This window comes from Geospiza fortis, unplaced genomic scaffold (genome assembly GCF_000277835.1).
Source record: "Geospiza fortis unplaced genomic scaffold, GeoFor_1.0 scaffold112, whole genome shotgun sequence".
Taxonomy (NCBI): Eukaryota; Metazoa; Chordata; class Aves; order Passeriformes; family Thraupidae; genus Geospiza; species Geospiza fortis.
Genome location: NW_005054298.1, coordinates 9,547,964 through 9,561,538, shown reverse-complemented (window position 1 = coordinate 9,561,538; position 13,575 = coordinate 9,547,964). Strand labels below are relative to the sequence as shown.

Below are 13,575 nucleotides of genomic sequence, written 5' to 3'. Positions count from 1 at the left end.
GACTAGGTGACAAAACCTAGCTTTAATTCTGGTAAAAATCACCACTATTAAATTTGTCACTTTTAGTAGACAGGCTTTTAAAAGAAAATATCATGATTTCTGGGACAATCTTGTTTAGATCAGAGCTTTACAACAATATCAGGATGATAGCTGTGACAGAAAATTGATTCCAACCCGTGGTTTTTATGGTACAAGACACTGATGTTGTTTTGATGATAGAGGACAAGCTTTGCAGATTACTGAACATTAGAGTAACATGGAGCTATCAAGGAAAGCATAAAAGATATTTTTTGACAAGTTATAAAAATGGTCAGAGACAGATAAAAATATATACTTCACAATGGGGAAAGTGAAGCAATGATTTGTATCTGAATTGCAGACAGTTCTTTCTCTTGGTAGACACAAATTACTCAGAAGAATGTTCTGCTACCCTGATAACCCTGTGCTTCATTATACCAAAACATGGCTAATGGAAAAATGTCTGTGGGGCAAACAATGGCAGCAGTCCTGCAAACACAGGACACTTGGAACACTCTTATTTTTTCGGCCAGATGACAAAATGTTCTCCACAGGCTTAAATTTAAGTCAAACAAAAAGAAGCATTGGCTGTCCAAAGGTCAAAATCATTTGGAAATTATTCTTTAATCCAGTACAGCACACAGAACAGAAAAGGAAGTCAGTCAGTGGAGGGTCATTATTTTAAAAATATCACTAGTTAGTCCTGACATGTAAGTGTACGAAACCCTACAGACTGTAGCCAAAACATGTTTTCTAGGCTGAACAAGTTTCAGAGTTTTGTTTTTATCAAGGAAACATCCACTTTAAATGAACAGTGCAGTTGCATTAGCAGCAATGGGTTTATCTGTAAGGAAGTGTTTTCCAGTTTCACTGACTGCAAAATCATACAAATCCCCCCCTCCCCAAATGCTCATCTGCTCTATAGGGGGGTCTTACACTGAACTCTGCTAAAGACTCTGGTTGCCCTCCAAGTGACTGGGGGTAATGCTGAACCCTGGCAAACTTTGTGTTACAGCAGAAGAAAGCAGAGCTCCTGTGAGTGGCTGTTTGCACCAACGGGATCCTTCCTGTGGGCCTTGTGCAGGAGGGAGCTCCAGCATGTGGAGGAGGGCAGCAGACACTGGGGAGGTGCTGCAGAGGGACCATGTGGCAAGGGAACATGAGCAAGAGACAGATTAAGGGAAATGTAGAAATGTTTCACTAAGAGATGCTGCCTGGAAAACCAAGAAGGAAATTAGGCATGGAACGTGCTGGCTCCACATGACTCACATGCAAAATGGAGACAGAATTCCTTTGGAGAGAGCAGGTACAGCCAGAAGGAAAATACAATCCCCACAACTTGTCCTGTGTTTTGAAACCAAAGAGGAGGAACTTGGTCCTTTAGAGACTAATCAGATTCCCTTGCCAGCAGGTTAAGGGTAATAACTGCAAAGCTGTGTCTCTCTGCAGCTGGCACTGTTCGCTGATGCAGTTTATAGGAGGGCTACAGAGCTGTGACTCAAATAGGCAAAAGAGGGTCCATAAAGATACTTGTTCTTCCTCTTTTATTGTTGAACAAGCTTATGCTTGTTAAAATTAGGATTTATAGCAACAAGAAAATTGAAATTATCAAAAAGCAAAAGGACTAAAACTTTAATAAAGATGAAGAAATGGAAAAAGGTAATTAAAACCAAAAAATACAGCTGGCAAGAGAGCAGAACTAATAAGACCAAAAAAAAAAACCCAAAAAGCCCAACAACCCAGAAAAGAAAGGTAGGATTCTTCTACATTTACAAACTAGTATTCTTCTAGGTTTTCAAATTAGAAGCAAACAGAAGCACAATAAAATGAAAACAAACAAACAAACAAAAAACCCCCACTACCGCTGCCTCTAACGATCAATTTCACTATTAAAAAAAGCAGACTTCCATATGTTTATGAATATGGGACACAGATTTAGCTACATTCCTATAGGAAACATAAAAGTAAGCCACAGTGAAACAACACACAGAAATGCAGCAAACATTTTACTGGGAAAATGTAAAATGCAATAGCAAGACAGAACTACTCCAAGGTAAGAGATAATCTTGTGCTAGCCTGCTTTCCACAGAACTTATCTAACTTTATTCGTGCTGGGAAGATACTGATCTAAACAGTAACCAATCAGATAATTTTAATATTTAGGCTAGTGACAGCCAAATATAGCAAATGAAGATAAAGTAGGACAGAAGTCCCAGAAAAGAGAAAATGAGATGCTGTAATGGGAGGAAAAAAACCAAAGGAACAGTTGGGAGAGCAAGTGGAGCAATGCTGAAGACTTGTACAGCACAGAGAACAGAGCAGGTTTGAATTCTCAGTGGACATGATTAACTTGATGCAGTGCAAAGGTAGGGCAAAGGTGGAATTGTTTCAAAAAGAGAGCATACCCTGAAGTGAAATATTATACCAAGAAATTTCTGCTCATTAGAAAAAGCTATTTAGGTAAATGCACACAAAAAGGAAGCCAGTGTCATGGGAAGATAAAGACACTGAGCCACGGGGGGACCCAAGGAGATCCCAGAAGTGTTTGCAACCATGGCAATGAAACATGAAATGAAGTAGGTGCAGGCATAGCCAATTCTGTGGGAACACCACCTGAGGGCTGTGTGAGCCCTGCTGCCCCAGCCTGTGCCTCATCCCAGCTGGAGCCTGGCTGTCCTGGTGCTTGGAAGGTGCTTCTCACCCTGCCTCCTCCTCCCCCCTAGTGTCTTCCTGTCCACTGAAAAGAGCTCCAAGGCTGACTGGGGTCAGAAACACAGGCACAGCCAAGGGAAAGGCACAGTGAAGAGGAGGGAGTGGGGCTGCATCAGGCCATGCCCACAGTGACCTAGGTGAGAGAATGAGGGAAGCTCAGGGAAGAGGTGGAGAAGCAGAATCAGGAAATTGCAGCTTTGACCTTTCATTTTTGAGGCATTCATGGGGTTCTCCATAGGTGTTGCAGGTTGAGCAGTGTTTTTACCACCAATCCTAGCATAAATTCAGCTCCTGGACTCTTCTGCTTCTTCTGTGATGGAAATCATAGTTCTGGTGTCCTGAGGTAGGGTTGGGATGTCTGCCTTGTCTATGGGGTGACTTGGGGCCAGCTCTGCAGTCTCCCATGTGAAAACTCTTTATTCCTTCCCCAGAACAGAATTACCAGCCATCTACTATGCATAATGGTATGGCCAACTCTGAATTCTCTTTTAGTAAAATCACAAATTCTTCTCCAACAAAAGTAAGTTTTTTAACTGTAACCCCTTTTAAAAAGTCTTCTGTATACTTTGAGCTGGAACATTACACTACCTTTGAATTACTGCATTTCTTGACTTACTAAACCACTTTTCTTTGGTATCAATTATATTTTTCTTGTCTATCCAGGCTGTGTGTTCTTCTGTTCCCCACTTTAAGCCCAACCTGATGTTCTCACACCCTTTCTTTAAAGGCAGCGCACAGGGAAATCCCTCCCTGACTTCATGAAGATTTCTTCTTGCTCAGGGTTGGGTTAGAGGTCAGAGGTTTGCCTGCACTCTTGGGAGCTCTGCTGCTGAGTAGGATCCTATGGTGTGTTAGATTCTGCAGAAGAAGCCCAGAAAGAGAAAATCCTGCAGCTAAACACAGGAACTGAGAGACAACTGTATTTGTGGGCACATAAATGTGTTTCTTTTAGACTTTGAGAAAGCAGGTAAGCAGAAGCAGGGGAGTGGAGCTTCTGAGCAGCAGGCCATGGTGAGAACCAGCAAGCAGTAATGTCCATCTTTTTCTAAAATAGCTTTTTTCCCATCCAGTGACAATATTTTTCAAGGCCAGAGGGAGAGAATCCTTCTCAGACCCAATGTGCCTCTTGGCTACCTCAGTTAGGCCTTTCCCTGCACTTCTGCCCTGCAGCTCCTCTGGCCCCTGGCTGCACTGGGGCACAGGGCCAGGCCACAGGGCAGGCAAGCTCTGCCTCCAACAGCACCTGCCTGGGATAGCAAGGGGGGAATGGGATTGCTCACAGGGGCACAGAGGGGCAGCTGCTTGCTCTCCATCCCTTCAGATAAACCCAGGTCACTTTGTAGTCTCCCTACCATTGTCTGGTTATGTGGATATGGATTAACAGGGAGATGGATTAAGAGCAATTACATTAGAGAGCAGGAAGGAAGCCAGAAGTCAGTGAGAAGTGGGGCAGAGGAAAGAATGATCAATGATTTTATCCTTGTACAGCATCTCAGTTTTTTGTAGCTTTTTCAGGTGGTATTCATCTTTCCTATTTTTAATCATCAAAAAAGTTAAGCATCTATGTGCACAGACTCCTTCTACAGCCTGCGCTGAAGGACAAGGTGGGATGAATGTTCCTGCAGGACTGAAATTATATAAGACAGGAAGGATGAACCACTTTGTTGAGGTGCCAGGTCCCACTGATGGCAGATAGGACACCTGTCTTGAACAGGATTTAAGCTGAGGGTGACAGATCCCTAACTCTCTTAACACTTTTCCCAGAGCATGGGTAGAAGATACAAGAACAGATGTGTTTTGTCCCATTTCTGGTCTTTTAGGGAGTATTTGTATATTTGAGAAGAGAATCAGGGTGTTACTAGAAATGCTACTCCATACTTAATCCTGAGCTTTGCAACCATCACAAAGGTGACCAGGTCCAAACATTTATAAGGACCCCCTATATTTGTGTGACACAACTTGAGCTTGTACCTTCATGGATATAGTGGATATAGTCATGTACTGCTGCAAGCCCTTCCACTACTCAGCTGCCTATTTGAGTAAGCTTGACATCTAAATGTTTTCATCATTTGTTTCAGAATAGATCACTAATGTATAACAGAAGTTATGTCTGTTGAAATGCAGCTGACAGCCAGTGGTCAGGTACAGGATGAAACCTTATAAAACCTTAAGTCTCAATCAGCTACCAAAATTCATAATACAGGTTCACCTCTGAACAATACAGTGGAAGGGCACAAAGGATCTAACTGAAGTACACTGTGCACTGGCACAATGTTACATGAAGGAATTCTGCTTTCAGGCAGAAAAATGGCTGGTAGCAAACACTGACCAGAAGGTGGCATTAGAACACATTAAGTTTTTGATATTCAAAGCTGCACTCACTCTACATGCAGCTGCTCTCCTGAATACCTAAGAACACCTTTGTCTTCGTTTTTTCAGCCTTTTATTGTTACAATAATCCAAAATGTTCTGCATACCCTCTGGGAATGAGTGGAGATGCTACATTTTATCACAAAATAAAGATGCCTACAAATTCTGCAGTAATTGGGCTAATTCTATGTGAAAACCACTGTTAAGCACATATCAAGACATTATTTAGGAATTCTCTCCCTTGTTAATAAAGGAGTTCTTCTAGGTCATTCCTTTCCATCAAATGGCTGCAGCTCCCAGCCACCTGCCCTGAAAGCTTCTGGATGAGATGCTGGCAAGCACCACACAAAAAGCACTGATGAAATGGACAAAGGCAATACCTCACTGCTCCATCATTGCTTCTACATAACTTTCCCCCCCAGGAAATTCAAACAGTATCTTGTTCATGGCAATGCAAATTGTATTACTGAGCTGGCTCAAGATCTTTATTCTTGGCAAGATTAATTTGTAATTGCTTTAAGCCTAATTAAAATTAAGATCATATTAAAGGTTCACTAGTACACTTGATCATTGCAAAGGAGATTATAAATTCAAATAGTATTGGGGATCAGGGATAACGCAGTGCTGAATGGATGTGGCATTTTTATCAATAGTAAAAATTTGTTCTTTGTGCTTTAAATTACTGACTGCTGCAACCTTACAAAGTGCTGAATGTGAAACTAATGATTTGCTTTAGGAGTATGAGTATGAGCTAATGTAGTGCAAACAGTAAAGGCTGATCATAGATTCCCCATTTGCATCTGTACCAACTGCAGAGCATGCACTTCCAGTTGAAGGGTATCATCCTTTTGTTGGAAGCTACTATCTTGCCTCACTCTGCCTCCTCAGAATTAACTTAGTTAGCAAAAATCCACTCTTTAAATTGTTGAAGGCAGCTGGGTTTGCCAGTTAGGGACAGGGGAATGCTCATACAAGTTGTTGAGCTGGCAGGTCAAAAGAGGTGACAGTATCTGGTAGGAGAATGGCGAAAGGGCTCCAGCAGCAGCAACTCCACTGTCTGAGCAATGACCATTGCAAAATTCCTTTGGAAGGGCCTGACAGTTTGAGATGCACAGCAGTGCCTTACCAGGACATGCACGGCTGAAGAAATGAAAAAGGGTAATTCAGACTCCAAATACAGACCTTGTTGATTAAACAAAGAAGGACACTATTTACAGCTGGAGACTGGGAATCAAGAGTCCTGAGCCCTACTCTCACACTGCTGCTGCCTGCCTGTGTGACTGTAAGCCAGGCACTTACAGTTGAATCTTCTCAGTAAAGCAGGAGCAGAAACATCCTCACAGCCCTTTAAAGCACCATGAAACCTGTGAAGGGTGTGCACTCTAAATGCAAGTATCATCATTAAAGCATTTATTAAAGCAACAGGTGAAGGCTATTCACTACCAAAATATGAGTTCCTTTGCTATATACTCTATATACTCATTAACCAAATGCATTTTATGGAACATACTGCTGTCAGAGTAGACAGGTCAGAGTTCAAGAAAGTTCTGAAGTAGACAAATTTGAGGTGGTTGCAAGACAGGTGGTTGTATGGAATCAGGCAGCTGACTGAACTCTGATCTATGAATCAGGCAGCTGATTGATAGCTCTCCAAATGTCTGCAGCTTTTGTACAAAAAAGTCGAGGCAAACAACAGTCAGTAAAGAAAGTTTCTGTGTTGAGAGAAATCTGTAAGGTCTGAATGTCGAGTGAAGGAAGAGGGAAGTTTCACAATCAATTTGTTAAGATTTCCTAGCCCTTAATTAGGCAGTTAAACAGGATATTTAGCAATGTGAAGCTCATATGTAAGTGGTACCTGTCCTGGACTGAGTGTAACAACATGGGCTGTTGAGTTCCTAAACTCGGGAAAGCGTTTCAGATCAGGGTTGGCAATGTTGACTTTGCTGAATATGCTGGATTCCTCATAAGGGATCCTGGTAGGATAAAGGAAACTGGTGTCACCAGGTGGGAAGAGGTGCCATCTCTTCCTGAAAATAGAGAGAAGATAAAAATGTATTCAGTGCATGTCACTTGCAGCAAAGAACTAAAGGCAGTAGCAAGGTTTTCAATAAAACATAAATCTGCCTCGCTGTGTGAATCTCCTACGCAGTGAGAACACAGCCAGTGCTTACAGGCTGTCTCCTAAAAGTGTTTTTAAAATATTCCACTTTTTAATTTTTTAACTGAGAAGATTTACAGCTTCTCACCAATCACTTTTAAAGGCAGATAAAATTTAAAAAAACCTCTCCCGTCTGGTTTCTTCTTCCTCCTTTTTACACACAGCATTTACAGATGCTCAGAGCATTAAAAATTGCTCTATAAACTAGAGGAAATAGTTTTGTTACAGACAATGTATTTTTGTTCACTGAATGAAAAGCTTTCAAAATCTGTATTTGTTTTGAAAGGAGGGTGTTGTGTGTTTAGGATGGCAACAGTAAAAGGGTTAGACATTATCTTCTGTTTCCTTATATGGCTGTTAGTTGTGAACCCCCCTTTCTTAAAAATCACCTTGATGTTTCCATATCAAAGATAGAATGAATAAAAACCAGATACATCCATAGACATAAGTATCCTTAAACACCTGTATTTTTTTTTTGTGTTATCAGTACCACACGATGAAAATGTAGCTGGTTGTGCATTTAAGAACTTACTGGTGTGACTAAATGCCAGGTGGAGCAAGACAGGGTTGTTCTGCTCATGAGGGCACTCATGTACCACATTGCTCCTACAGGCCCAGAGAAGCACATGAAGACACCACAGTGCAAAGGCCAAGCAGGGCTGGGACCACACTTTGTCCTCAGGAGCTTATGTCTCTATTTCACTTACATAGACCAGATCACTGCCAGAACTGGTGGTGCCAGTTTTATGGGCATTATAAATTAAATATCTTAACAGGTACATATGGTATTTAAAAATAGAAGTTTTAAATGGCAGTACTTTAGATGATAGAAATAACCAGAAGGAATACACAAAGAGAATTTTTTATTTAAGAGGTGCTAGACAAACAGTGCAACATGACCAATGCACTAAGCAATGGAAAAGTAAAGGCAGCACTTTACAGCACAGCTGGAGACCTTGTGTAGCTCTTCTCTTTTGTTTTGGACTCTAGAAAGGGCTTTTCTTTGTTTCCTTTCCCTTGGCACTCCCTTCTTGAATTTTGTCTACTGCTTCTGGTTGTCAGTTCTAAGTCACAGATCTGAAAATGGGAGCAAAGCAACCAAATGGCACAAAACCAAAAGGGACAGGAACAGAAGAGACAGGAATAGCAGGATAGTCAGAACTACAGAGACCAGCACAGATGCAAGTGCCATAGGCTGCTGATATTTCTTGGTAATTACCAAAGCAACTGCTGGATGCAAGCATAAAACCACTTCTCCTGAAACTCAAGCCTTATTGCAACTTTATTTTGCCCTCCAAGCTCTCCAAGCTAGATCCTCTGAGGGGGCAGAGAATGACTAGGTTAGGAGGCTCAGGGTTAATCCTGCAGGCTCACGGCAAAGCAATATCATAAAGCAAAAAATTAAGAAGCCTAAGGGATGCAAGGAGGAAATTCAAGATAGCAACAAAGGGCTAAGGAGCTGTCCCTGGCTCTCCTGCAAAGGCAAATCTATTTAAGTTTAGCATAAGCTTATATTCTGTTACAAAGCCTGTCTTGTTTGTGAGTCTCAAAAGGGAATCTTTCTGCTCTGAAGAAGCACAGGATTCACAAGCTTGTGGAAGTTTGCAATCTATTTACAGGCTTTGTTCTGAAGAGGAAAATGACTTTGTCTTTTCAGGCTGTGCAAGGGCTTTGGATTTCTTTCCCTGAGAGGAAAAAGGATTTTGGTCTACTTGAGGGGGAGGAAGTGCCTTGGGAAGGTGGACAGAATTGCTCCATGATGCTGGAACTCTGGCTCGAGTTCAACATCTGAAGGTACAGATCAAAGAGGCTTGGCTGGTATTGTGTCTGCTACATCACTGTACTTATTTAGTACATCCAGTATTTTAGTGGATCCTTAGAAGATTATGGCATTTAAGTCTCATGGTTTTCATCGAGATTCCTGGCTCCTGAATATACTAAATTGTCTGGACTTCAATGCACAATGCTTACTGATGTGATCTGAAGTCTACAGGATTGGCTGCAGCACAGCAGTGCTGAGGGAGGCTTCTAGAGTGTCTCTGCTGCACATCCACCCAAGGACCTCAAGGCTGTTCACAAACATGACTGAAAACCCTACACAGAGTTACCCTTCCTAGGGATAAGATGATGACAATTTCATTTACCTCAGGCCTTAAGGCCAGTCAGCCTGTGATGCTGCCCAGCTAAAAGGCAACACACCTGACTTCCAATCCTGCACCTTAATCACACCACCACCACCACCACCACCACCACCACCACAGTCTTACTGTTCTATAAAATGGCAGTGTAATTAATCCCATTGAAAAACCCCTGGCAAATTTCTCCTTCCACTCTATACTATCAAAGACAGAAAGTGTGTGCAACTTGTTCTGTTACTCTAGCACTACTCTAGCAATAATAGAGTAATAACAACCCAAAATAATAACAATAATAACAACCCAAAAACCAAAAAAACTCCACCAACCCTGAAGCCAATATGCAAGGAAAGGAGAAAAAAAAAAGAACAGGGAAAAAAAAAAAGACAGCATGCAAACAGGCAGAAAGATACAGCAACAGCTACATGCTCCCAAATGAGTCTGGAGCCTCAAATGTCCCTTTCAACTTTGCTCACAGCTGGCTGCTCCCATCCTGATGGTCCCCTTTTAAATTAATTCTAGCAGGCTATTAGAGGCTCTTGCACAGACAATATTGTAAAAGTCTAAAGTAGTTTATTTCTATTTTGTTTGGGTTTTTTTATTTTTAACTCTTTTATCTCCTAATTCCAAATTCCTGAATTCATAACTACTAGGAAGATTAAAGTGTTTATAATTGGACCATATTACCCACAGACTAGAAAATAAAATTGTGTCAACTCCAGAACACCCTGAAGTTCTGTTATTTCCTGTAAAACAGTTAGGGTGCTCTTCAGTCATTGAGACCTCAGAAAACTAAAATAATCAGGACCTAGAATTAATACTGAAAGAGTCCAAAACTAACTTTATGCACAGTATAGCTCTCCCCTGTATTTACTGTATGTATGTGCACTTGTTACCTTCCTTGTACTTGCAACACTAAGTTGCAGCCGTAGGAGTCCAAATGGCAGGGGGTGTTTGCTCCTTCAGAACCAATCCACAGTGTGCTCTCTTTTCCACTTCTTCCAGGAAAACCAAAGTCAGACCACCTTACATCCTACAGCAACAAAAAGGTTTATTTATGTAAGCTGTTGAACTGATTGGCATCCTATCCTTAGTTCTGAGAGTCTCCTTGTCTTCTCCTTCCACTGCTCATCCACTGCAGCTGTTTTTCCCTGGTTGGGTTCTGGAGCATGCACAGTCTGTTTCCCTTCCTCCAAAATTCTCATCCCCACCGTTCATATCACTCAAGTTACTCCTTTGCTCTACAGAAGGGCTGCCCAAATTCTCACGGCCACATGGGGCTTCTTTTCCTTTTCAAACACTCTTTTTTATTTTTCTCTACCCTTAGCCATCCACCCAAGCTCAGGATTGCTTTTAGAAAAATTCTTATATATTTGTCATTTGGCATTTAAAAAGATAATGAAAGGAAAGAAGGAAAGAAAAATCCCTATTCCCTTTTCAAACAACTGATAATCTATGTGAAATTTTTGCTCTCTCCTTGCTCCTGTTTCAGTTTTCTCCACGTAGTCTGGGAACACAGACTTTATCCCATCGGTGACTCAGTGTTATGCCAGGTTAAGTTTCTTACTATTTAATGGACACATTTGCAACAGCAGAGGCAGTGAACTTAAAACAACTTGATGACAGGGGAAGAAAGGTCAGAACAGGTGTGCTCATATTATGAACACAGTGCTGGATCTTTCCAGTCTGTTGATCCTCCCACAAAGAATCCCTTGGGGCTGACAGTTGGAAAGAGGCACAGTGAGGCATTTTTCAGACAATCCAAGGGGTTTGCAGAATGGTTCTGTGTAGCTTGGATAAAGCTTTCCCATGTATCTACAGCTCTCCCTGCCACCTGCAGGGCCTGATCATTTGTTTATTGGAAAGCACTTGAGGAATACTGGCCAGAGATACTGGCACCTTTTGGCTGGAGCCCCAGACTGAGCCTTAGGAAACAGAGATTAAATTTCTGGCTTCCTGATGGTCTTGGGCAAATCACTTTATCTCTGAGTTTTATTTTTCCCATCTTGAAAAGGAAGATAATGGTATTTGTTCCATTTCAGTAAAGCACTTTGGGGTCATTCACATCACCTAACTTTAGGAACCTAATTTAATCTTGGCTCCTGCTCTAGTCAAAGCACTCTCAATCAAGCCTTGGAAAAGCCTCTCTCTTTCTGCTGTCTATAAAGAGAAAATAGGAGTCTAGGAGTCCTAATTTAAGTATGTATGCTTGCTGTTTGCAGACAGGTGGATGACTATCCTTTTTTAAGATCTATGGATGAGGAAAACTACAGCTAGACATTATAAGGATGACTTCACCACGACTCCGCATCAGGAGACCCTCAAAGTGAGTGATAGCCTTCCCAAAAAATTAGGTGTTGCTAAAGATCCTGAATTTCAGAGTTATTGATTTTAAAGATATCATTTGAAAAAAAAATGCAGAAGTGTAATATACACATTTGTCAAAGACAGCAAAAGATCAAAAAGAAAAAGTTGCTCCTATAGATTTCAGCAGGCATAAAATTTGAAATTCAATACAGCTATTTCAGTGAAAAAGTTAAGCGTAGAACCATTCCTACACTTTAATCTCACACCTAAATAGTTTTTATATTTTGTTACAATTTAAGTGAAAAGAAAGCACACATAATCAATATCAGATTTAAAAGAACTTTTTGAAAATGCTCCTGCTGTAGTAAATAGTTGAAGCGATTATGGGTAAAATAGTTTTTAACCAATGAACTGAAAAGGAACTGGTAGTATTACTGAAATCTTGTCACACTGGGTTCCTTTTCTACAATAAAAAGCCACAGTAAGAAGAAATGCACTAAAAGGTGTTCCAACCATAACAGATGGCACATTACTTGTGATATATATTTATTTCATTTGCTGCTTATAATGAAGTTAATCTGTACCCGTATGTCACTTTAAAAGGTCTCATTTCTATTTAAACTTCATGCATGTATCTTACTCCTGATTTATATCTCAAATTCTGTAATGAAATATCAACTGAACAAAAAATGTAAGATGCTAGATATTGCTCATAGATTAGAATAATGGAATCATTACCTTAGCCCACACAACTGTAAATGATAAACAGTGCAATCTAAATTTCAAACAACTTCTAAATGGCCCTATTAATCACTATAAATAACAGTGCAGTTGGCCTTCTTTTCCCCTTCAAATAACCTCACGTAAATCTAAATAAAATCTGGAAGGAAAAAAAGGAATTATCATCAAATTCACACAAGAATGGAAGAGAATTTCTACACAGAACTCCTTTGGCTGGTATAAATTGTGTAGCAGTGTTTCAAAAGCCACGTGAGTGTGGAACTGATGGATGCATTTTTCTCCCATGCCTGTGAAAATGGCAGATGACACACACCATATTTGCTTGCATAACACCACCAAGTCTTTCCTTCCCAGATTCTGCTTTTCAAAAAAAATCCATGGCATAACCATTACGTGTGTCTGTTCTAAAACTGCAGTACAATCTGTTGTGTGTTAGGTCAGGTGATCAGGTTGTGGCATGGCACCTGCACAGAAATGCAACTCCTGGAGCCTCAACTTTGCTCTTGAATGGGAGCAAGGGAAAGAAAAAGGTAGAAAAATGGTTGTTTCCTTCAAGTGTGAAGGAAGCAGTAGGATATTCAGGACTTCTGAGCTGCTATTGGCTTGTGCTGGAAGACACATGCGGTCTGTGGAGGCAGAAAAAGAGAAGACCAAGACAGGAGATCAGACAGAGAGAGTTATGCAAAGATCTGGGGAAGCCTGAAACATCCCTGGAGCTCCCAGTTCAGACAACACAAACCAGCCCAAGGTTATATGATGCTGGTTATGTTTCAGTGTGTTCAGGAAGGGAAGGGGGAAAGAAAAGTAAGATGATCTCTGTGCCCAATCCTTACCTTCCAACCCAATGGAAAGTCGGAGAAGTCTGAAAGTCTGAAAAAAGACTGATCACTGAAAACCACCAATTTTACTGGCACAAAAGAATAAAATACATATGAGGAGCATGGGAAATGCTTTCTGAAGAAATTATTAATTTGAGGGGGCTTATCAGTTCATACTCATTGTCATCCCAGTGATACAGTGATTTTACAGGGAATTATGATTCCATTCTCACCTTTCAAAGTATAGAAATGAATAAGGCTTTACTTACCCTTTCTTTACATCTTTTGAAGAAGTACACCTTTTGTATAGCTATCC

At 40.9% G+C, this 13,575-nt stretch overlaps 1 protein-coding gene across 1 annotated transcript in view; it reads right to left on the bottom strand.

Annotated features, from left to right (window-relative positions):
* Positions 1-13,575, bottom strand: part of HSPBAP1 (HSPB1 associated protein 1) — a 38,471-nt gene that overhangs the window by 6,163 nt on the left and 18,733 nt on the right. Inside the window, exons 4-5 of the mRNA XM_031057714.1 lie at positions 10,290-10,426; positions 6,956-7,127 (exon numbers count right to left, since the gene is read on the bottom strand). Coding sequence (XP_030913574.1) covers positions 6,956-7,127; positions 10,290-10,426 — 309 coding nt within the window. The remainder of the gene's footprint in view (positions 1-6,955; positions 7,128-10,289; positions 10,427-13,575) is intronic.